The sequence below is a fragment of the Plutella xylostella genome, chromosome 31 (assembly GCF_932276165.1).
Source record: "Plutella xylostella chromosome 31, ilPluXylo3.1, whole genome shotgun sequence".
Lineage (NCBI taxonomy): Eukaryota > Metazoa > Arthropoda > Insecta > Lepidoptera > Plutellidae > Plutella > Plutella xylostella.
In genome coordinates, this window is record NC_064011.1 from 761,940 (window position 1) to 788,920 (window position 26,981).

Below are 26,981 nucleotides of genomic sequence, written 5' to 3' on the forward strand. Positions count from 1 at the left end.
ACAATAGCACCAAATTCTAACTAATATTATAAATGCGAAAGTAACTGTGTCTGTCTGTCTGTCTGTCTGTCTGTTACTCTTTCACGCCAAAAGTACTGGACGGATTTGAATGAAATTTGGTATACATACGGTTTAGACCCTGGGAAAGAACATAGGCTACTTTTTATCCCGGAATTCCCACGGGAAAACTTTTTAAGGCGAAGCGAAGCGCGCGCGGACAGCTATTTACTTCTAAATGGATAGTCGGCAATATTGAAGTACATTTAACAGCGCATCACAGATTTCAGACGTCTGTGGACAAAAATTGACGATTCTGTATTTTCTTTGGTAAACCATCCCATTTGCTACTAAAGTTTACAATATGAGATTGTATAGTTATTACATACCGTGACTTTGATTCAAAGGAACAAAAAATATATATGTATAATAAACTAGACATTGGAAACTTCTTAGCCCCGACCCAAGGCGTTTTTTTTTTCATATAAGACAGATTTCATGCTATAAGCCTTTTCAACTAGTCAACCTGCGGGAGGTATAGGAAGCAGTAACAGCCTTACATCTGCCCTGGTATTTCTAGGCTTTTAACGGTAATATTGACGTTGCGTTGCGCGTTATAAATAATTCATAACGACGGGTCGCGTTAAGAAAACATTGTGCTGAAAGTTTCACGTTTAAACGACGCTTCTATGTATTATCGGCCGAACTCCTATATTTACTTTCATTTATACATGGTGTTGTAAAAGAAGTACTTATACTAACCGAATTGCGAATTTCCAAAAGTCGTAGAACAAAAGTTGTTCAGAATGATAACCTGAGTCACCCCATTTCGGCTGGGTATACAGCTTTTGCCACACTCTGTAAACATTGGCGCAAAAAGAGGGATGTTATCAGTTTACCGTGTTTGTCTGTGGCAATATATAAATGCTTCCAAACGGATGGACCAATTTTTGTTTATTTATTTGTGTCAGCCCTCGATTGAAAAAGGGGTCATATAAGTTAATCACCTTAAGCACCAGCCTCTGCCAACGATTTCAGTTAAAAACGAAAAAATATATAGAAATAACGTTTAAAAGTCATTAATAAAAATAAATAACTTAATTTTATTCACAACATCCCTCGCAATTTATTCAGAGCAGAGACACTGTTAAAGGAAACTGAACTTTAACTGTATCAATCTCAGTTGAATTTACAACACTTGAAACAAGTCGTTGCCTCGTAAAGTACAATATAAACTTAAAGGTCTCGTTTTTAACGTTGAATTTCGAATGAAGAGAAAATGTATGTCATATTAGTACCAGTTTTTACTTTAATATGAAATGGTATGAATATTTGTGGCATATTTTTTGTCGGAGCGATTCTCTGCGTCTGTTATTGCGAAATAGTTTCAAAAAGAGATATAACTGGAGTGTTAAGAACAAAGGAGGAATTTAGAAGTACCTACATATTATTTACCGGGATATACTTAATCGTAGTTATACAAAGGGAATTTGAACGGCTACACCTATTTAAATTACAGACAAAAGAAAACTCAAAATACAGTGCATCTGTTTCTAGACTAGGTTGGGGACCTATAAATTTTTCAAGCAAATACAGTACGCCTTCTTATTAATCCTTGTTCAATTTTCTTTGTTGAGAAATGGATTAATATATACCTAATAGCAATGTATTAGCTTTAAAAAAGAGAGGGTCACGTTAAAAAAACTGAGACCTTCTTGGTAATCTAGTTTAGTAATTACGGTGGCACAATGGACACACAACTATGTTTTTCAACATGAGAACCTAAGTACCAATTTCTCCATACTCATTTTTTGCATAACCAGGGAGCAGTGGTTGACTTTTGACACATCTGTCATGAATTTTATATGGAGATGACATTTAATTTATTAATCAATCCCTGTCGGTTAGATAACCGACTATAGAGAAATTGGCACTAAGCTCATAATACCGAGGCTATGGCTAACTTCATTCATCAGACAGCCTCCAACTACGCTATACGGTCAGCCTGAGAGCTCACACGTTTTGATGTGGAATCATTGGAGGGCTACCAGTGAATCCGGTTTCTAACCCGCCGCAAAAGAGAGGTGGTATAAGTTATACATGTCATTTTTGGAGATGATGAAACTGAGACGTGATTATGAAGACTACGAGTCGACTTTAATAATTTTTGCACATAAAATGAGAATCCATTGGCTGAAGATGAATTTAAACTAAAGAAATCGTTATGTTTTATCGGTTATCGATCGAGTTGTAGACACTTGACGACCGAGTGGTGTTAGTGAATCTGACTGCTATGCCAAAGGTCCCGGGTTCGATCCTGCAGAATGGAAATATTTACCTATGTATCTGTGTAGATATATCAGTTGTCCGATTATTACAGGCACTGCCAAGTTTTGGATAAGTAGGCCGTGTGCGAGATGTCCCTACATATTATTATTATTAATTATCACTGAAGCCAGTATCGCAAAATTGTCTTGCATGAAATTCAGGATTAACCTGTATCTATTTAAGCTAGAGAAATCTTTTATCCATAGACTAAAATGTTATACAGAGGACAGTGATTCCAAGAGTTACCCGTGAAATGTCAAATGAAAAGGCATTTATCAACTGGCTATATGGATGGCTCTGACACTAAGCCAAATATCGACTAGTTTTCAGTGCCTTCTATAGAACCTGACAAGATAAATCTATTTCGATGAAATTTTTCCCTGATTGTGTCAGATTTCGTAACTTTTAGCTTGCGGTTTCATTTGAGGTAAGAAATTTTGTGTGATTGAGCCGTAGGATCGTTGAAAATTCACTAAGATAATTCTAGGCAGGTTATATCACCCAAGACAACTTTAACATCCACGACCCGAGACCAAATATATAAAGTATGTATGTAAATATAATGTAGTATGTATTTCTATATTAAATATTTATTGATTCTTCATTCCTAGTACACTTAACCCTTTGCATCCTTCCACCCAAAGTTTGCCTGGAAGAAATCACTTTAAGCGATAAGTACATATGTGTCAGATTATTTTTTTTGTCATTTTGTACATGGTTTTTGTGTACACTTAAAGAATATATGTACTATTCTATTCTATCTATGTATAAAAAAACCCCCTGTCCAGGCCGGACATCGAACCCAGGACCGTCGGCACAACAATCAGCTCTTAACCTCTGCACCATCACGTCGAAATCGCAAATGGATCGCGTGACCATAAGCAACGCTTCATTTCGTTCAATTAATCGGTATTTATAATAATTTCTCGGCTGAATCGGCACGCTTGTGTTCGAATAGAATTGTTTAATCGAATGAAATTATTCGATTCTTTTCTATATGTTACGCAACTCAAGCGATTTCGGGGAACCGTGGACGAAAGTGCTGTTATAAGTTTAATTGAGTATTCAAAAACTTAACCATCGTTAAAAACCTCCGACATGCGACACTAAAAGTCGCGTAACTTTAGAACGACTAATACGATTTTGATAAAATATGGCTAAGAAGAGTCCGGGTTAATAACATAAATAGCTATAACTCAAAAAACACAAAACGAAAATTGGTTCAGCCGTTTAGGAGCTTAGCTATACCAGAGACAAATACACACATACACCTGAAACTAATATAACATTCCCATTTTTACTCGGGTGTCGGAATCTGAACCTCTGAACTGGTATTTAATATGAAAAAGAACAATGTTGGCATATTTTTTTAACAATAGGTATAATAATTCTAAGCTACATTCCTTTCCTTGTCTAAGCGTGTATTAAATGTGCAAAAATCTTCGGTCTGTTTCGGAAATAAATGTTTTAATATCTCTCCTAAAGGTCACGACCCAATCTCGAATAAAGGTTAGAAAGATCAAATTGTTTTTATTATTGCAATTTTTTTATTACATTCTCGTTGAAAGCTCCAGTCCTTGCCTTAAACTGTTATTTTAAATGTTATAGCATTTATGGAGGTTATAAAATCTAAATTCGGACCATTTGCGTTAATAACTTTATAAGTGTCTTTCGTATTGCTTTTTGATTGTTAGATGTACAATTGGCCTTTACTGGCTAACCCCATTCATGTTTTCTTCTTAGCGTAGGGTTTGTTACCAAGGCAAAAGGAAGGAAGGTCAGTCAGATTAGCGTCAGTTACTACGACAAACATATAAAACGCCAGGGTCAATTGCTATGAGAAACTTATACACGTCCCTAAATCTGTCAGATGTAAACAAAAACTTAAACTACAAACCATTACCTACAGAAGTAAAAAGACACACACGTCAAACGTATTAGCAACAACTTTTCATCTTTGGTTAAAAAAAACTCGACTCTTTTTTTGCCTACAACAAGAAAGGTTGTATTCTCTCCTGAACAAAAGCACACCTCTTGATTCCAACCCGAATCTCTGACCCTAATTTACCCCCTTGACCCTAATTACAGTATTTAGAGACCCAGGGTAGAATGTCCACATTTTCTGCCCTAAAAGTTTTAAATACTAGTCTTTACTGGTGTAATAAAACATTATTTGATACTGGCAAAGGAAGTTTAGGCTAGAATCTAAAATATAGAATAGAATAGATAGATATTCTTTATTATACACAAAAACATGCACAAGAATTTACTTTAATATACTTTAGTATCAGGAACCGACGTGGTGGTATCCAGTGGTTGACATAATAATATCTCTAGTGATGGCACTCTGGTCTGACAATCTGCTTTAACTATTAATAACAATATATGGGAACATCTTACACACGGTCACCCAACCCCAAGCTAGGCACCGCCTGTAATATGGATATCGGACAGCTTATTTCTACACATAATTCCAAATAATCGATGATTAAACCATGAATAGCGTTTCAGAAACCGGCCCTCATCATGTAAATAGAACAGCCGTGTTTGTTTTTAAGACAACACTGGCCGGCTTATTAACTATTCAAAAGAAACTCGTGGTACCGCCACGGGCTGTGAGACTGAGCGGAGTGGTGGTAGAGTCTGTGTCTGTCGTCAACGGTGTCATTTACAAAGATAGAAAAAAAATGATGCAAGTAATGTTTTTTTTTCGATATTTCTATCGAGGTATGAGTCTTGTCAAATAGTTGCAATCTTAAAATTTGTGTGATGTACTAAATATAAAATAGCGTTATTGAAACTGACAGTAAATGACCAAAAAATCCGAAGGTAAAACTTTCAACGAAAACACTTTCGAATAACTACGAGTGAAAACAAAATACATACATGTTAATAGTTAATTGTTTTAATTAGCTAATGTTTTAGAGACACTTAGGTATCATACATAGGTATTCGAATTAAAGAATAATGGAATACTCTCATTATTAAAATACAATTTTATCCCACAGACACACCACTTACAACAACTCTCATCTCCGTAAGCGGGTTATCGTGAACAGCACAAGTCAACTTGAAGCGGGGAGGAAATCCAACCCTCAACCGGCCAAGTTTGTGAAATTTGTCGCCTTTTTGTGAGAGCCACTCGCGGGTTAAAATGTGAATTAAAAACTGCGCGGTGCAGGGTTAAGGTTAAATAGGGCAAAAAAATAAAATATTTCATTGTACCTTACCTTCTTGATATGGAGTTTAAAATGTACTGGCAATATTTCAGCTATGTGGTAGCGAGGCTCCTTGTTATTTTTTTGAGTCCTAGGTAATGTTACCCCGAGCCTATTTCATCAACATCGACTTCAAAAGTTATACAGAATGTCGGGGGTTTTTAACGTTGGTTAGGTTATTAATAAACTTTATTCTCAACATAACCTATAGAATCCAGCTGCCCTTGCCTTATTCCTCAGAATATAAAATAATATTATTAAAATGTACAGTATGCATTTATTCAATGCAACAACCCCGGGTTTTCGCATTTGACTTTTAAAACTAAGCTTTTCAGATTTTCTTGTTTGTAGCGAAATATTGTGATAAAGGGGTTCGTGCTTTGCTTGTTTTTATAATTTTCCGATTCTTGTCTGTGTTTTCTGTTTTTATCGAAGAATTTTGATTGCAAAAATCGTTTCTTACCTGTTTTTTTTATACTGAATTGCTATCAAAATTTTGACTGATATAGAGTATCTCACGTCTACGATCAGCTACTACTACACGGGTTCGTTATCGACGTAGATAAACGTGACTATATCGTGATGGCTATAAATACAGTGGTGTGACTGGTGGAATGCGTATTAAACGATTTTATCGACGTTGATAAAAGACCCGTAAAGCAGCAGCAAAAAACAATGTCAAAATTCGTAAAAAAAAAACTTTCCGGAATAATAATAATTTAGATAATAATTTATCAATACATACAAACAATCTCTGTGTATCATTAAGGATCTCCATTGGGGTGGCCTACATGTCTCTCTAGCTGGATGTACGTTGTAAACTTAGACGTTAACAAGTGAAGTTTTTCCACAATAATTCATTCGCCGGCGCGGACTATAACTCTTCGCATATTTTGCGCTATAAAAATAAATGTTTCATGATTTTAGCGTAGTTCGGCTAGAGAGGGGATGAACGGAGGCGGGTGTTTTTACCCGGAACAGAAAAGTAGATAAATAAATAAATAGGGTCATCTCACACACGGCTATACGAGCTCCCCAAGCTTGGGAGAGCCTGTAATATGGGTATCGGATAGCTGTATCTGTCAAAATAGATAAAGGTCATAAAGTTATATTAATAGGTTATTGTACTGGGTTTTTCGGTGTTAATATTCATGAAACTATGTACCTATCTGTGTAGATATATCAGCTACCTATCTGATACCCAAATCACAGTCTCTCCCTAGCATAGGGTCGGATGGGCGTGTGTGAGATGGCCCCCATATAATTTAGTATTATCTACTTACGTATTTTAACGTCGTTTGGACATACTTTTAAAGCTAAAACCTTTTATTACTCGTATTTATGCTACCCGGAACTTTCGTATACGTCTCATCTCTATTTAGCCAGGATCAAAGAGTCTTGTTATATCTGCAATATGCATCCGCCCCGTAGCAATGAAACATGGCACTTGAAAAACCTACTTTTTTTGTTTCTTTTTTTCCCTCTAGAGTTCCAAATTTGAAATTCATAATCCTTGCGTTCGCTCGTTATTTTATTGCTATTGCATTTTGTGCGAGTTTGTTGGGTTTAATGTTTCATCTGAAGGAATAAAAAGGTGTGACAGGATTGGTGTGTGTCTGTGTGGATATGTACAGGATATTTAACTGGCGTGCCTTCGATAAAAATATGATTTTGAGCATTGATTTTAGATCTCCCATAAATACACACACGTGCACAATGAAAAACTTCCAATGACAACAGCACCAAATTACCCCAAACGGAAAAAGTCTGCAATATTGAAGTACATGGAACCAGAATATTACCAACTAAGAACGCAAATATTTAAATAAATGCTTTCCAAAATTGGTTTGGTGATGTAATTTTGTGAGTGGAACTTTTCATTGCTCATGAGCATACAAATAAAATGCCACCTTAACCTCATCCACATTAGTAGTCCAATACGGCATCGTCTGAGAAGTTAGACGCAACGTCAATGCACCAATAAGAGCCGCGCTTCGGTTCACATCGACCAATAAACGGGCGCCGTTTCAAAACTTCTGCTAACTTCACAAAATACTATTATTGGGTGCACGTTTTGTGTAAAGTTAAGTATGTATTCAAATTTACGTGAACCCTATTAAAAGTTTGTGTGTTCATGTGACAGGGCACATTATTGTGTTGTTTCGAATAACAAACTCTAGACTACGACATTTTATTTTAAATTGTGCAGGATTAATGATGCTAGTTACAAACTGACAAGGCTAACTTTGCGACGGGTAAAATATGGTGTATATTTTTATTTCTTTAACTACATAGTATAAGTACGTAAACTAATAAGAAGAATACGCACGTAGTTTCAGTGTCAGAAAAACAAAGACAAATTAGAATTATTTGAAGACAAAGATTTGAAGACAAAACCCTAGGCACGCTAAGAGGAAGAATAATTTTGCCTAGCCTAGCGTAACTGAGATGTCATAGTTTTTTCATATGTCATCTGCATACATTATCTGTCATTTGTTTTATTATAGTACTAGATAAGGTTGGCGGTTGGTGGTTGGTTTATATGTATTTTTCTTCTGCGTACTAACTACCTAAAAACATACATACTAGAAGTAGATACTGAAGGGTTACTCTACACTGACTAAAAACGAACGAACGAAAGCTCGTGTCGTTTAATGCAACTAGATAGAGTCGTGGCTCCCGCAGCAGCCCTCCGAAACTTAGTTTTTTGTCATATAGAGTGACCCCCTGGTCTATAAAAGGTCTTATTAGGTCATAGCACTAAGTAGGCCTATATTTAGTGCTATTGAGGTTGCCCTGACCCTTCGTAGTTTAATCGGCTTAAACGGTCAACTTGTTACATTATTGCATTAAATTGCATAAAAACATATTATGCATTTTGTAGTCTTCCCTCTTTCTAGAAAAGATTACCAACCAGTCCGCACCTTTTACTAATTCCCTACTAATATTAAAAACGGACTTGGACTGACGACCTTAGGCGGGTAGTGGTTGGATGAGGAAGGCCGAGGGCCGAGTGTTGTGGGGCTCCTTGGGAGAGGCCTATGTCCAGTAGTGGATGATTATTGGCTGATGATGATGATGATAAAAACGCGAAAGTTAGTGATTATATAATAGATAAATTAGCGTACAGGATCATTATCTTTAAACCATAGGTTATAAAATTGGAATTTTCATGAAAAGGGCGTGAAACGTGGCAGTTTTGGAAAATGCTGTCAAACGGAAGTAACGATTTTTTTCACTTGGCGGCGCTAGCTGGCCTTACTGCACCGTAACGTTGGTTCATCATCATCATCATCATCAGCCTATAGCAGTCCACTGCTGGACGTAGGCCTCTCCCAAAGCACGCTACTGGATGCGATCTATAGCTTTCCGCATAAAATCATAAGGCGGTTTTTTACAGCATGCGGATTTGATCACGCACGCGGGATTGCCCCGCACGCGTTCATACAAGTATTCGTTGTAACGCGTGGAATATGACGTGCAATGAAAATGGCGTGCAATCCCGCGTGCGTGATGAAATCCGCATGCTTTTAAAAACAGCCTTACGTTGGTTAGGTTCTCAGTTTAGAATTATTATTATTATTCTTTTATTGCACAATATACAAATGTAATTAATGTACAATCAGGTGAACTTAATGCTAAAATAATTTTCTACCAGTCAACCTGCAGGAGGTACATAGAATCGTGGTTATACCCAGAATACCGCCTCCCTTATGGAAGGTATTCCGGTATTCCCTCTGAGACTCCTTTGAGCGGACGCCGGAGCCCCTTTTAAGGAAATAGTTGAGTTTTCCACCCTTCTCTGACTCCTAAACACAAGGCAAGAATTAGCTTTGAGATGAGACGTTGGGGAGACCTAATGAATAGATAAAAAGAGTTTAAAACGAATATTGACATGAATGTGATAATGAGTTTTGCTGGATCCTCAAAGCTAGCGGCTAGATTTATTTTATATAGCTGTTCCCGCGAGCTTCGCTTCGCCTTAAAAAGTTTTCCCGTGGGAATTCCGGGATAAGAAGTAGCCTATGTTCTTTCTCAGGGTATAGACCATATGTATACCAAATTTCATTCAAATCCGTTTATTAGTTTTGGCGTGAAAGAGTAACAGACAGACACAGTTACTTTCGCATTTATAATATTAGTTAGGAAGTTAGGATTAGATTGATAGATAGTTAAATAAAATTAAGTACACTGTTAGGATAGGAACGTGTTTATATAGTTACTTCTACATAAGGATGAATTGTAATAATATTACGTCGGTACTTACCTATAAGTGAAACCTTGTATTGGGCTTTCAACTTTACCTATAGTTTTAACATGTTTCCATTAACATTTGCTGTAAGTTTTCGTGAAAAATAATTGAATAGACAGTCAGCAGTAAGATACAAAGAGTCATGTCTAAAGTATAAGCCACTTAAACGCCCTAAGTATCATCAGGCAATAAGTCCGGATGCGGAATCAACCCCCCTAACCTCTTCTTCCAAGCGATTACAGCGCTTAACTACAGATACAGATAGTACCTAGACACCCTCAAGTGGTACTAAAGTACTGGTATAGATACTAAAAACTGACTAAATCCTAACTATAGCAGAGGGAGATACGGAGATATATTCAAACTGCAGTAGTTATCTAAGGGTGCCTTTCCACCAGACCCTCTAGTACGGGTTTAAATATTTATGAAAACTAAAAAAAATTACGTTATCTCCTGTCATCTGCATACATTATCTGTCAAAAGTTCCATTTGAGGCGCCACTTAGTATGCGATAAAACGTAAACTTTTATAGTTTTCGACAAACTATCAAACCTGTAGGTACTAGACCTGCAGATATATATATCATATACACAGAATATATTCTATCAGCTGTGATGATATGAAAGAAATCTGTTCCCACCAGTGCTATGCTATATGGACCAATTAATATTGGATGGGTGGAATGAACAGAATAGATGAACTGTTATTGTAACAAAACCTGAAATTGTTAGGAAACTGATACGCCCGGTGCACTGAGGGTAGTCATTCACTGATTTAATTACAATGATAAACTCTAGTACAGCTGTAGTGTTTGACACTGATACGCTTAGAAGAAAAAGTAGTGGCTGATAATAAACTCAATAGTTTCTACCTCCAGAAATAGATAAATTGAAAAAACACTGCGCCGGTTGAGACTCGAACCCAGGGCCTTCGGTACATCACAGCACTAAACGCCGTTCGGTGGTACCTATATCCATATGAATCCGTATTACTGTATAAGTGTTCCGTAGCTTTGTTCAGACCCCTGTTTAAAAGGCTTTTACCCCCCACTTCCGTTAGGGTGTCAAACGAGACTATTGTTGTGAAAAACTATGCTCTTGTGTGTACTTATTTGCTTACTACATACTTTTTACGGAGATATTTAGGTATAGGTGTAGGTATGCGCGTCAAAAAAATCGTCTGGAGTGTTTCGCATCCCTTCGTCTCCTTTCAAAGACATAGGGCTTTACTGAACGTAGAGTAAATAATAAAATATTGACGTAGGTACACTTGGAGATCTCTAAAGATAATAAATACTATCAAAGAGTACTTATATCTTAAAGGTGTCAAAACTAAAAATGGCGACAGCGGTTTGTTTGGCAGTGCCATCGGAATTTAACGAAATTCTGCATAATCCGAATTTTGCGGATATATGTTGTCGACTCAAAATCGATATATTTTATGCTTTTTTATTCATATAAGGTTTCGATCTAGTCTACCATATGCCCTTGAAATTATTAATATAGATTGACGTAGGTACACTTTGAGATCTCCAAGTTACTAATTGAATGCAAAATGTTCAGTAGCTACACACTATTTTTAGAAACCTGTATTTTCAGTCAATACACTACGTACGTAATAATATCTTATAACAGCGCTTTTATTTCAAGCTGTTAAAATCAGAAACCATTGAAATATGAAAACAAACTCAATAAATCTCAATATTCGATCGCCCCTCAGGTTTAATTGGTGAAACGGTTGTAAAATTAACTGAAATTCTGAAATATAAATAGCTTAACACTACCAATTAGTAACTATTGGAGTTACGGAGCCTCCGAATATTCTGTCAAATATTGGCCGAGCTAGAACCAACCGTTTGGCAAACACTCAACAAATTTTCGGTTTACAGCTAGTAGCTAATATGTATTTATCAATAATAATATGTGGGGACATCTCACACACGGTCATCCGACTCCAAACTGCCTAGTGATATGGGTATCGGACAGCTGATATATCTACACTAATACATAGATAGATACATATTAATCATCAACGCCCAAGCCCCGAGTACAAATATCTGTCTTTATTCAAATATCTGCCCCAGCCGGGAATCGATCTCGGTACCTTCGGCATAGCAGTCAGGGTCTTTACCACTACACCATTCGGTCGTCGTAATTAATGTTTCTAAACTGTTGGATATAAATCACAAACATTATTAATTTCATCATTAAATTATGCTCCTTAATTAATTACAGGCATCGTTTAATGTGACATAAACGAAGCATTTTGACATAAGACGGAGCTATGACATGCACGTGTCATGTTTGTCAGTTCAAAGTCAAACGATCTACCTAATTAGCAAATGAGTAACGCCATTCGCATATTAATTAATTATTTAAGATGTCGGTAAATAGGAACTATGTGCCTCCAAATCTAAATAGGTCAGTAGGTACCTACACCCGTCATCTCATCTCTAAACTTTACTTCATATGTGTTACATAGTAGTAGTTTTTTTTAAATAACGGTTTAAACTTAAGTTCAAACATTTTATTCGAATAAAGTTTACATAAACATACAATTAATGTTTGCATGCATTGCAAGTTAAAAGAAAGCTTTTAATAAATAACCATCCTGCAAATAGCCTGAATTACATTATGTATATACAATATTACGAAAAAAAAAACACGCACTCACGCCTTGTACTAATGTACTCCCTTGCGGGGTAGGCAGAGGTGCATTGCTGCACCTACTTTTCGCCAGAGTGTATGTTAGTCCCAATGTAATAGGGGGCGGGCCTATTGCCATTTTACGGGCACATCCAAGACCCGAGAACAAATATCTGTGTTTTAAACAAATATCTGTCCCAGCCGGGAATCGAACCCGGGACCATCGGCTCAGTAGTCAGGGTCACTAACCACTACGCCATTCGGTCGTCCGTATGTACATATATTTTTTAAAGTTGTCTACGGAACCAGAATATGGACTTAGGTCCGGTTGAACCACTTCCAGTGTACCAAGGATGGGATCACTAACAGACAGACAGTTTAACTCACTGTTTAATGTAAGTACATTGTGTATAGACAGCTAAATACTTAAGTGACACCCCGAGCACTAAGATTTTTATGGTAAAATCTACACACCATTTTATTGGAGCGATATTAATAATATGTGGGGACATTTCACACATGGCTATCCGTCCCCAAGCTAGGCAGAGCCTGTCATATGGGTAACGGACAGCTGATATATCTGTACAAAAACATACAAAAAAACAAAAATATTTATTTTAGTACCATAAATTTCAAAAATATGAGTTGGCTAGGGCCTTCTTTTAAGTAAGAAATACCTGTACCAGAAGACCCCGCTCCTTAACATCCATCGCGTAATGGTAAAATAATAAACATATTTAACTTATTGATAATACTAAAGATCTATTTTTTTTTTTACAAAATTATCTTATTTCCTTACATAAATGCAATACCTATAAATGAATTGGTCGAAAATCTATAGACAGATACAAAGATGGAAACATAATTAAATATATATTAACACCCAAGACCCGAGAACAAAATAAATATGATGTATCATCTGAACCTAATAATATTATACCTACGTTCGGCGCACTCTGAGACTCTGAGCAGTCTGCAACTGACGCTAATCTGACTGGCCAATGCTTTTATCACGATGATAAACCTTAATATAGCACTTTTTTTAGTCACTATAAGAAGAAGACGAATATTTGGTACAGAAAGCTAATATCCCGTAAGATCTTTTACTAGACTTTCTGTGAAAACACGTCGTTGGTACTTGTTTTAAACCTGTGACTTATTACCTAAGAAACAGGTACTTACAATGCGGAAATATCCAGGCACGATAATTAATAACACGCTACAAAAAGCGTGTTTTAAAATGGTAGTCAGTTTATTCCTGTTTGAAGTAATGGGGACTTATACGTTTCACAATCCGGTTAGTTAGTCTATTTTATCAAGTCCCGTGAGACAAGCGAGTGTGGAGTTTAAATGCAGTGCAATAAGGGTAGTGTCAGGGGACTTCTTAAGTGAAACAAGAGGTCGATGCACGTAAGAGAGTTGATAACTAGATTGCTGATAATAGAGGCCTGTGTTTGAATGTAGTGAACGGTGAAAATTGGTTTAGCTTGGAATTTAACAAGGCCGAGAATTTAATACCGTCGCCGCTTACAAGTATTCTCTATTGGTGCATTCCTTAATAATTAGCTACCTATAAATTTACATAAAGTGACATGCATACATCACCACGACCCATCACGTCCCCACTGCTGAGGCACGGGTCTATTTCCAATAAATAAAGGAATGGTCTAGGCCTAGTCCACCACAGCGGCGTAGTGCGGGTTGGTGGACCCCAATACATGCAAGCTTGTGCTTAGAGAGTTGTCGGGTAAGTGGGCAACCCGAATGGCGCTTGTCAGATGTTTTCATGCTGCCGAAACAGCATCCGACACATAAACGAATTGAGAACTCCTCCTTTTTTTGAAGTCGGTTAAAAACTATTTAAAAACCAATAGAAAAATTAAAAAAACAATAATTAACGCCATCTATCGCTAAACTCGTGAACTACTCACCTAGCGCGAAGCCGTCTTTAGCCCATTGCACCTGCCCAGCCAGGTTGGCCACAGCGCATTGAAGGATAGCTTCTGAGCCCTCTATGACCCTGGTATTTCGCGGGACCACTCTGAAGTATTGCTGTTGGAAACCGCATACTGACACCACTCCTGGGGACAAAAAAAAATATGGTGTCAAAAAAGGCCACAAAATATAGGTATATTTTTTGTACAAATATCGTCATTTTTAGATTTAATGTGAAAAGGCCCTTTGCCAGTAATGTAAAATGTATGAAGGCGCATGTAAAAAATAGAATTGTGAATTGTCATCAGTCGTCATGATTACCTATTGCTGTCATCATCATCATCATCATCATCAGATTAAAGTCGGATTACGAAGGCAGGACCGTGGCTGGATGGGGGTGATGAAGATATAGGAAATAACTTAGGCTTAAAAGTTTGTCCATATGTGTACTAAGGTACTAAAGAAGCGTGCCGACACTCTGTCCTCGGCCTTCCTCAATTATTCTCTACCGGCCTTCAAGCTAAGATCTAGGTTTGCCAGAGGCCATGGTTTATGTATGTAGTATACCACGTATACTACATAGTATACGCAAATCCCCTTTGATATTTCGGTTAATTGCAGTCCAAATGTGGACATTTGCTTCTCCCAATACAAGCCTTTGACAGCTTAATCTAAGAGAGCAAACATTCTGGGATTTGGATCCGATTGACTTGGAGTGTTTGTGTGACATAATAAATTTTATATCATTTTCGTTTAGTTAAATATGCACTTTAAACATGTACTGGTAAAAAAATATTTTAGCATTATGTCCAACTTTTGTTACGTTTATTAAATACTGCATTAAACATATAAAATGTTTAACTCGGTATATAATATATTATATAGTCCAGACAATAAATGACTCAAAATGAGGTACAGTTTTACCACTCTACACCTCATTCCTTGACTGGACTAATATATGACCGATGCACATAAATAAGATATTTAACAGCCCTAAACATCTGTTTATCATTTGTTTACAATTTATGGTATGACCGGTTCATTTACAATAATCATGGAGTCAATTATGCATCTATATCGCATCAGACAGGCACAAACGTGTGTTAAGCATATAATAGCCCTAATTTTAGGCAAACGGATAACATTTTTAAATGCCAAAGTTACTGTATCTCATTAAATAATATTTGTATCAGCTTCTCTATGCCTCTAATATTTGCATACTGTATAATAGTCCGTGTTTTCATTGTAAGGTTTCAATGTTATCTGTTGTTTTAATAAAATGACCGCAATATTTGTGTTTTCAATAAAAACATTGAAATACCGACTATACAATGAAGTTTCTAGCTTTTTGTTTGCATAGGATTGTATGCGCGGTTGATAGTATTCTAATTCTTTTGTTTGAAAAATCCATTTTAAATATTACATTTACATTCATGTAGGTAAGAAATTGTTATGCACGTGTAGATACAATCTAAATTTTTGTTAAGTGTTGGCTAAATTGATTCAAACATAAATTTGTGTTTAGTTTTCATCTAAAATCATAAGTCCCAATTCACCCAAGTACGCGTCTTATCATAAAATCTTTCACAGAATTCAGATTTTGACTTAAAAACGCTTCCTCACGTAAGTTTCTTTCAGTGCCTCCTAACTTTCTCCTATACCTCATTCGGGGAAACGACGTAGCAAAGCGCCCTCTTTGTCCCACATTTCCATACAAAAGACAAAGACGACAAATGAGTTAGCCACGCCCATTTGGCCACGTGTTACCTAAAATTGTAAAGCCGTGTCTACACTTCTGAATTAAAGTATGGAGTAGGAAATAAAATTGTGTATGTTCATAATAATATTTTTTATTAATCTCTTTCTGACGACTCATCACTCCTATCATTTACATTTATAATAAAAAATTCATTAAAATTTTCAAAGTTGTGGTCCATTTTTGACGAGGGTGAGAGCGAGAGGATTCAGAGGATACACGGGAGACGTCCGAACGGTACAGAGAGCAACGACAGACTAATTATGACCTACAGTGTAAACGCGCCTTAGCGTCTTATCTATGACCAATCATATGCTTTCGTATATTCTTAGTACTACGTCGTTTCCCCGAATGAGGTATAACACCTTTAGTAAATATGTGTCTGATTTTATCATAGAAGTCACGATTTCATTGAATTTAATGTTTTATAAGTACCTATAATTTGCATGCCGAACAATCGGTGAAACTTGCCTGTCACTATTTTATTAATGTAAGACCTAATTATTGTACCCATGTTTCTAGCAAATAAATGAATCTGAATCTGAAGAGATCGCTTTTAGCGGTAACGCCTCCTATATTATACTGTGTTGTTTTTCTAAAGTTATACTTCTACTACTTACTATTAACTCCCAGAAAGTTATATGTCACATTCACAGTGTAATCTAATAGAATATTCCTAGCTTCGTGATTTAAAGCTAGTATTGTTTGATTTGTGGCGTGACAGGCAGATGTATTGGTTGATAGTAGGATTGCATGTTAATAATAAATGGTACAATTCAATTTTCTGCTAGTATGTTAGATATTGCTCGGTGACATGTTTACAGCTTGCTTCAATAAATTTCTGTAATTATGATTAAGTACCTATATAGCGTCAAATTATTTTTATTACAGAAACTTTTTATGCAATTATTGTGAATACTAAGAAGTTCTAAAACTTTTATATTTTAATTCGTGCAACAGTAAGAGTATGAATTTAAACATTATTACTGCTAAATACAACTCCAGACATAGCCAAAAAGTATAAATACTATAGAAAATTAAGTAATTTTAACAGGAATTAAACTTTTGCTAACCGCACTTTTATCTACACTTAATTAAAAATATATTATACAAAAACCCGTTTTTTAGCACTTTTAACCGCATATCCAATAAAATAAATAAAATTACTCCTTAATACCTGTAACTATACCGGTAAAACAACTACCTAGTAATACTTTCATACTAAAAAACAAAACAAAAATAGCTTATAATAATGACTTGAAGCACGCTTTCAAACACCTTGTAAGCCCTCGCATATTCTGATCTATATTTAGTCATTTACCCATGTTACATTTCACTATACATGCCATTTTAAGATGGAGTGCGCAGGTGTACTTTATATGAAGATAGGCAGATGATACATCACCTTGCAACGAAGATAAAGGTTAATCATCAGAGGTATAAATAAGAAACTTAAGTATGTTATGTTTTAAACTTACAACGGTAGCTATGTCATTAACGCATTTTAGTAAAGAACAAGTTGTACTGAATTACAACAACAACAAAAGTTTCAACTATATTTTCGTGGCGTTTGGACTGAGAAGCGCTAAGCATCTGTTTATCCATTGTTATATTTTTTCTCCAAGACTTACTTAATGCTGGCAGTGGGTGGCAGCTAAATTCGAGTGACTCGATGGTGAATGCCATAATAGATTCGGCATATGTAGTTGGCACTACATAGAGGCACAATTATATATTATTCTTTTTAACTGTAATGCAGTGTGATGATAAATAAATAATCAGTATTATTAATTTTCTAAAACTTGAACCCCGGCAACGGTAATGAACTTCGATCACTAATCGCCGCGGTCAACCTAAGGGGTAAAGGTGCGGCCTTCCCAACTTGGGGTTTGCGGTTCAAACTATTGTGTAAGTTTCACAATAGCCCGCGGGGGTAACTCAAACAATATAGGACAGTTTGCCCTATGGGTAGCTGTTACATTAGCTATTAGTCCACGTCTTGGCATTAATTTAGATGGTTTTGGTGAAAGGTGGCGGTATAGGGTTAAATGCTTCTTCTTCTTAGCGTATCGGTGATAAACAATAAAGCTGATGTAGGGTTTGTAACCGTGGTGTAAGGTATCCTAACTAATATTATAAATGCGAAAGTAACTGTGTCTGTCTGTCTGTCTGTTACTCTTTCACGCCAAAACTACTGAACGCATTTGAATGAAATTTGGCATACATACGGTCTCGACCCTGGGAAAAACCATAGGCTACTTTTTATCCCGGAATTCCCACAGGAAAACTTTTTAAGGCGAAGCGAAGCGCGCGGGAACAGCTAGTGTAAATATACATAACGCTAAAAAATATTTATTTCTATATCGTCCTAATCTTACCTAATACCTACATCTTTCTATTCTTTCTTACTCTTCCAGCCGATATAACTACTGAACTGATTTAGTTTAAAATATAAATATTACAGCTAACATCTAAGCTTTATATACCGAAAATCTTACAAGTAAACCCGAAGAAAGTTAGTCTGAACAATTTTTAGTCAACGAAATATCTTGTACAATTTGCGAGCCGTCTCATAATTTGTGACACTTTTTTCACTTACTAAACCTCCCGTTTATGAATCAGTAATTCCAATTAAACCACTATCTACTAATTATAAGCTCGAAGTCATTAAAAGCACACTCCGCCATCTATTAATAAGTACAAAAACCCCACAGAAAGATGATACAAAAAGATATACGGCGCTCGATTTAAAACTACCCGTGGGACACCTTTCTATTCACTGCAATACCGAGTGTATTCCGCCGTGATAAAAGCGGTTTTGCAGTGGAGAAGGGAGTTTCTATAAAACAATAGAAGTCTTTAAGTTATTTCCCACAAGTGGTACGGTTTTGTAACTGTCTGCTGTATGAACTCAGCTTGGGAATACACTGAGTTGAAAGAGATAAGAAAGCAGTCAAAATGGATTTATATCCATAATATTATTATTTTTATGATCTAGCTAGCCAATGTTGAACACGACATGTGTATCACTTCTAAAAAGCTGTGGATCTCAGCCCAACATAAATACCTATAACAGAAAAAAACTGTTGAAAAACACACATATTAAAACAAAACTCTTTCGTATCACAACAGATTATTAAATAGTTACGCGAACTTATGTGTCACTCTATCCATTCCATGCAATATGGCCATAGATAGACACAATGTAACAAAAATGAATGATAACACCCTTTTTTTATTTCGGGTAGGACTATGTGTACCACAACTACCTCACAATCGTATTTAGACACTCTCTTCCATCCAAAGGTTGTCTGGTAGAGATGGCCGCCTTTTTGTACTGTTTTATTTGTTTTTTTTTTGTTAATTTTTGTTATTGGTGCAAATAAAGTGTATTGTATGTGTCTAGATTGTCTAACTTACTGTATGTTTAACGTGTAGTAAGTTTGTGTGTGTGTCTATAATACTGTGTATGTATGTCAAGAGAAACCATTAAATATTCAGAACCAATTCATTAGAGTGGAAACCAATCCCGTATCTCTAATTTCTTCGGGACTAATTCGCTTTCCTTGGAGAATAAGACAAGACATTTTGTTAGAAATAGTACCTGCTTTTTTACCTTTGGATCTTTTTTAACCTTGGTACTGGCCGGACGTTTCGAGATTGCCTTTCGAATATAGTGACGCAGCTAAGACTATTTAAATTTATTTATTATCATCATTGTCATTTTGAAGGCACAAAATTTAATATTAGCAACGTCAAGACTTCAATTTGTCAGCTGGAAAATAGCATTTATTTATACGGGCAATAATATAGACGATTTACACATTTATAATGTTTATTACTTATTTCACTTAATAAATGAGATTTACACTAGCTATTTAGCTATTGCTCGAAAGTCGAATTAAAAAAAATATATTTTCATTTGACGAAAATTAATATTTTTTTGGCCTTTTTCACTACTATATACCTAACTATCTAAAATCCCTTTTATAAAAATACGATAAGTATATACCAGCTATATCTGTCATACCCAACGCTAGCGGCAAACCCTACCGAACCCCACAATACCCAAGCTAATGTGCATTTAAATTCAAAATGGTGGATCCTACCTGCCCCCAGTACAAAGACTCTTAAATTAGACATTAACGTAAACGAATGCCTCCTCTTCTCCTCTCTAATAAGGTAGCTAATTAGTTTTGCCTGTGAGGAGCCAGTGATATTTGGGGGCAATTTCACTGAATAGGAATTACCTTTGTTCTTTTTTAACCGACTTCTTAAAAAAGGGAGCCTCTCAATTCGTCCACGGGTGGTTATTTAATTTGAAACAAAACTAATCTAATACATACACAATCAGTAAATATTTTAGACATAGACATAGACACATCGTTTATTTACTAAAAGAAAACACATCACAAATACAAAACAACATTAATACATTTTGAACCTAATGCTTGCAGCGCAAGAGCGGTATCATATTTTAGTGAAAATCCAACAATCAAATAAACAGAAATACGGTTTCTTATAAGGCTTTTATAGCTAGATATATGCTCGCGCTAATCAGTAGACATTATTAAAAATTAAAATTATAATTATACACTTTATCTAAGTCCAAATTGAAATTAATATAAATAAGAAATTGAGTTCTTGTTATTTTTCTATACTGCATAATGTTACGGACTAAATGGAATTTTCATTTTCATATATAAACTACTAGCTTACTTCCCGCAAGCTTCGCTTCGCCTTAAAAAGTTTTCCCGTGGGAATTCGGGGATAAAAAACCTATGTTCTTTCTCAGGGTCTAGACCAAATGTATACAAAATTTCATTCAAATCCGTTCAGTAGTTTTGGCGTGAAAGAGTAACAGGCAGACAGACACAGTTACTTTCGCATTTATAATATTAGTTAGGATTGTCCGACGAATCACTGAAGCCTAGCAACTGTAATAGGTAATGAAAATCATCTTTACACGGTAGAACCCTTCAGTAATTAGCCAAGTCACGTATGATACGGGTTAAATGTTATGAGTTAAATGGAATTCAGTGTTCAGGTTAAGTTAAAAATAGTTTCAGGTCAGAAACGTGATAGGTGAGAAGTTTTTGGAGGGAAACCAAGTTAATAGTTAATATGGATGATTGATGAACATAGGTTTTGGGTAACTTCCACTGTTTCTCTTCATTTATGAGGTGGAAATTTTATCAATGATGAGGCGATGATCAAGTCAATGTAACCGATTTGTATCTGCTCAACGACAGTTAATATAGAAATTTATCAGTTTAAAAAAAAATAATGAAGGCATTATAATAACCACTAGTTATTTGGCTTCACAGACAATTTGTCCGGGGAATTGAACCCAGGACCTTCGTTAGAACACACAGTAGTTACTTATACTACACTTAATAAATAATAATATTATACGAAAAAAACTTACCACACAAAACAGCAACCACGTGCAACAATTTCGCGCACATTTTGATAACAACAATAATAACTACAAACACTAGAGTTAGGACTCAACATAATCTAGAAAATTCACGAGTCTAACATCACCGGCACTGCAAATTGTACATTTTGATTCACTAACTACTGTTTTGTTAAACAAGCATAAACTTTAAGCGATGCTGTTCGTCTGTCACTGTGGTTTCACTTGCATTGTGTTCGTTGGCACTTGTTTGGCACAAAATCTGCGAAAAAAGGAGACATTTACATTAATTTTACCACTGAATACTACATATATATTTTGAAGTTTAAACAGCAAAAATATTGGATCGAACAGGTTTATTTCTGTAAATTTTAAATCGAAAATCATATTTTCCGTGGGACCCAAAATTTATAGAGAATACGAGTAGGTACGAGTATCATATTAAATATAACATTTTAAGACTTAAATGAGCGTTCCTTTTCAGTCAAACTTAAAAGACGTTACACGTGGTTGGTCATAATAATGGCCGTAATTTCACTATAATAATACTTATTATCATTTTAGATTATTATTTGAGAAATAACAATCACTTCTATTAAGTTCCAACACAAAAGATTTTTTTAACGATGAGAGGGATATGTCTAGATTCTTAGAAGATCTTAAGTTGAATTCAAACATGCCTGAATTATATTTATGTTGTCATGTAAACTAGAGACACAATGCAATGTTTTCACCTCTAAGATTAAAAACAAAGGTTTAACAATGTCAAATACCTTATGAATCTGTCAAATACTATATCAAACAGTATAGCATTTTTACGTGTTATGCTGTGCTATGTGTTCGGCCCATCATAGTTTTATTTTTTTGGGATGAATGAACGTATGATGAACATAATATCTAGTTGTATCAATTTATTTCACTAATGAACGAAAATAAATACACAAGGCTTTCAGACTGCTATTGACATACCATTAGAAGGTCTTATATTACCCTTTTATCACCACAAAAGGTGGTATTGGATAGACTTTCTTTGATACAAAATATCAAATATTTATTCCTTGAGATATTATCAGGTTTCCAAATGTCATCGCGCATAGCCACTTAATCTGTTAAGGAGCTAAAACTCGGGTTAACTAAAGGATAAATATAACTACATACGTTGTTACATAAATTCTGAGTCTGATAATAACTAGTTTTAATACGATCCGTCTAAGAATGGCGCAAGGGTTAGGATGTAAGCGGATTCGTCATTAGCTGTTCATGTTAGTATTCTGGTGGACATAGGCCTTTTATTGGGATCGTCTGGCGAACTCAATAAAATTTATGTAGCTACAAACTGCATTTTTAGGTAGAACATTATCTTCAACTGTATACATGTATACATAATGTTGCTATATGGAAGTTCTCTTTTGAAAAGATGGCAGGAGTTTCTTGCCTGGGACCCTATTGTGAAAACGAAACGAAATAACATTTAGTTTAATAGTATCAAGTTCATTTTGAATCCCAAAATTGTTGTCAAATAAGTTCACGATATCGTGAACTTATTCTGTTTTGTACTTTTTTCAAAGACACCCGGCCTTTTTCGAGCTATTGCTGTAATATTTTTTACATTTTCTAAGATAAAATGATCCATTAAACTGTGATATTATTGAGTCGATTATTTCGAGAAATGTCACATCAACCGATGTGAATTTATGTGTCGGTGTGGCGAACTTATCTCCGCACAAGCTTGTTCCATGTTAATTTATGGTAATTAATTAATAGTTTTCCCTCTGTAACGTTTATCGCAAAACTATGAATTAAATAATGCGTGGGAGAACTTGAGGTTGTTAGTTTAATATTATTTTTAATTTAAAATCCGTTGGTCCTGCGCCTAAACTCTAGTCATCATTATCATCAGCCCGTGCTTCATTGCTGGACTATCGCCACTAGACTCTGTCCTCAGCCTTCCAAATCCAGCCACGAAATGTCAAATTAATAACACTTCTTCAATGTGAATACCAGATAAGGCCATATATTTCTTAACCCGCCGGTGCTCGCGTCAAATTTCGTGACACAAACAGTCGCGTGTGGGTCTTTTAGACCCGAAAGTAAATTGCTTTATTTTCTTGAAACAAAAGAGAATTTAGATATTATTGTATATAAAACGTAAGGTTAGTAATAAAACTATATTCAAATCAACATTATTTATGTATTTATGTATAAAAAAATGTGTTTTGACAGTTTCAAAAGTAGTATGCTTCATGTTCTTATTTATCTACATAGGAACATAAATTACAGCTTATATTTATTAATTTTATGGTTATCAATAAAAAAAACTTATTTTTATCAAAATTAATAACCATTCTTCTACGTAACCAAAAAAAAAACAACTTTTTATTTAAAAAAAATTTCAACAATAAGCCTTCAAAGTTAACATAAATTTACATACAAAATTACTTCTACCTTATATTGATTAAGTATATGATTAGGTATTTTCTTCAGTATTTTCACATATTCCGATTACAATGAATGCATAAAAATGCAGTGTGATCTCTACAACGATGGTTTAAAAGGTTACGTGACATTTCTGAAAGAAAAAAATAATAAAATAAAAAAAAAATATCATAAAAATAATACTGACACAAAGCGTCGCTCATGGGTCGAAAAGACCCATACTCACTTTGAACGTCCGTCCTGTCCAAGTGCCGCGTGCAAACGGGTCGGGGAAGGGAGTGCGGCTAGTCTATATGGTAACTTAAAGGTACTAAGCACGCCAGTTAGTAATATCGAATATTTTAAAAGTTATCGAGGTATAAATAGAGTGCTGGGTCTTTTCGACCCACGCGCGACTATCCGCGGGTTAACTATACACCACACAGATAAATATACACGTCAACACTTATTACGCCCCTTTTTACCACACTACAGCAAACCAAATTACAGCATACAAGTTCCATCCATTCCAAAGCACTATTTTTCAGCAGCAAAAGTTCAAAAACCTCGCGAAAAACATAAACCATCCAGCGTAATCCGACTAAGCCCCCCGCTTACGCCCCTAAATCGCGCCACGCGTCAAAATGCACCTTACAACAGCTACCCTACAACCTGTCGCGTGCACACACAACGCGTTTGTGTGCGTACATCCGGCGTGCGCGTGTGTGCGTGAGTCGCACGACTGTCGGTTGTTTTTTCTGAGTCGGGCTCGGACGGAATCCGAAGGGTTCGATGGGTAATTGCAGGTTTTTTTTTCGTTGTTTAGGTCAGATGTGGTTTGGGCTTCTGTGGTGGTTTGTGAGATAGGAGTCTTTTGTTTTTCGATGATGCAAGTGCTCATAAAATGTATTAAATGTCTAATAAAACGATAGGGGATAATAAAGATTTTTACTGTAATTGAGGTAGGTATATAATTTTGTTAACAAATGATATACCGTATTTTCAGGCAGCCGCTTTCAAGTTTAAGACATATTGTAGTAAACACATTTGACGAACCATGAGGTAGATTAATATTTGTATTAATAAATCATTGTTTTTCAGTACTACCAGTAAACATTTTATATGAAAACAAAAACCCCGAAGCCACCTTTTTACCCAAACTCAAGGTAAATAAAATAAAATTAAACTGGGCCCAACACACAAGTCTTACGGGTACCGCACCGGTCGTCCGAGTCGAAGGGTTTTTTACCCTCTAACGGCAGGCTCTAGGACTATCAACGTATCGATATAAGATATAAATAAATAGAACCAGTATAGTCTTTGCTGCTCAAGAAGTGTTGTATATTTTATCTATTATTGTAATGGTGATAAATTATTTTTAATGCAGTTCTTGTGTGCGACGAACGAACGGTAAAGTTTGGATAATGATTGAAGGATCCGGGTTCTCATCCCGACTAAGGCAGTTTTGTTTCGCTGTGGCAGTAAAAGGGGCTTCGTTGTTCCAGATATGATTAAACATTCATCATCTCCTGCGACAATTCATCATCATCGTCATCAAAACGACAATTGCTACCACAGACACACACAATACACAGACACGTTAAACTTAAAACAACCCTTTTTGTATCGGGGGTTAAAACCAGCAGTGTTTGAGAAAACCCCAATCTACGCATACAATAAATATCACGACACAATAGTTTGTGACGATTCTATCAGGAAACTTTACTGGGGTCCTCCGTGAGGTTCTTTGTCCACTTACTTTATGATACTCCAGACCCCCTATTTGGGTCAATACGATACGTGGAATGAGATATTGATGGTGTATTTTAACCTTGATCGAAAACGAGGGGTCATAAGGTGCGTTGTTTGTCTGTGGCTTTCGGGAAGAGATTAGACTTCAGTTTAAAGACAAAAGTTTTAGTTATTAAAGTGTATAATTATGAATTTTAGATTGCTTGTCTAGTATCGAGAGAGATTGTGTTGTGTATTTATTTATTAGTTAGAAGACGATGGAACATTTTGAAGAGGTTCTAGAATATTCTAGATCAAGAGTTAACCAAAATATTAACAAAATCGGTAAGTACTCGAAACTTTAGTAAAGAAAAATCATTTGTCTTCATTGTCATATATTTTTTGTGCCTAACTTCAGACTGGTAATATACTCAACATCCCTCTATTTAGGTCACGATATATTGCTAAGTGAAATATGATATTGAGAGTGTTTTTATCACTGGCGTGAAAACTTAGTAGGTATTGTATCTTCTTCTTATTGTGTTGGAGACAAGCACTAGAGTTAGACTGGGTTTTGTCACCGTGGTGACAGGATTAGCCAGTCAGATTAGTTGTCAGTCGCTGACTGCCCTAGCCTGGCTCTCTATATACCTATCGCGAACTTGTTTTGATAACGATTTTCGGATTCGGATTGTATGGAATTTGACATTAATACACTCACGGGCAATGAAAATGTTCCACTGAGAAAAGCGCCAAATTACTCCTAAACGTAAATGGCTAGGTTAATGACACATTCTACAACATTGAAGTATATTTAACAGAGCATCAGAATAATTATTACCAACTAAAAACGGTTATATTTTGTTAAAAATTTACATTAAATTGCTGAAAACGTTCAGATCGTTTGGTGTCGGTATTTTGTGAGTGGAACTTTTTCATTGCCCGTGAGTGTAATTACATCGAAGTAACAAGGTTACTTCGTTTTGACTTCTGACTATTAAGATGTTTATATGGAGCTATACAAAAGAATTGTCATGTATTGTATAATTATGAAATAAAGAACCTAAACCTAAGTAAGTATACTACACTCTTAATAAACTATAATGACTAAAACTAGCCTTATATACTGTCATAATGTTTACAAAACCATTCCCTAATGACACAACCACTACCTATTACCCTGATTACTCATCTAAAGACGGTATTCTCAAACTACCGCCAAAACCGAAAACCAATTCAAAAGTCGAACTAACCGTCCACGCAACTGGTAAAACAAAATGGCCGC

The 26,981-nt window shown here is 35.7% G+C and overlaps 1 protein-coding gene across 1 annotated transcript in view; it reads right to left on the reverse strand.

The window, feature by feature from the left end:
• LOC105393095 (nephrin) overlaps positions 1–26,981 on the reverse strand; it is a 134,888-nt gene that overhangs the window by 74,001 nt on the left and 33,906 nt on the right. The window contains exons 2-3 of the mRNA XM_048632169.1: positions 21,560–21,812; positions 14,372–14,521 (exon numbers count right to left, since the gene is read on the reverse strand). Coding sequence (XP_048488126.1) covers positions 14,372–14,521; positions 21,560–21,599 — 190 coding nt within the window. The 5' untranslated portion in view covers positions 21,600–21,812. The remainder of the gene's footprint in view (positions 1–14,371; positions 14,522–21,559; positions 21,813–26,981) is intronic.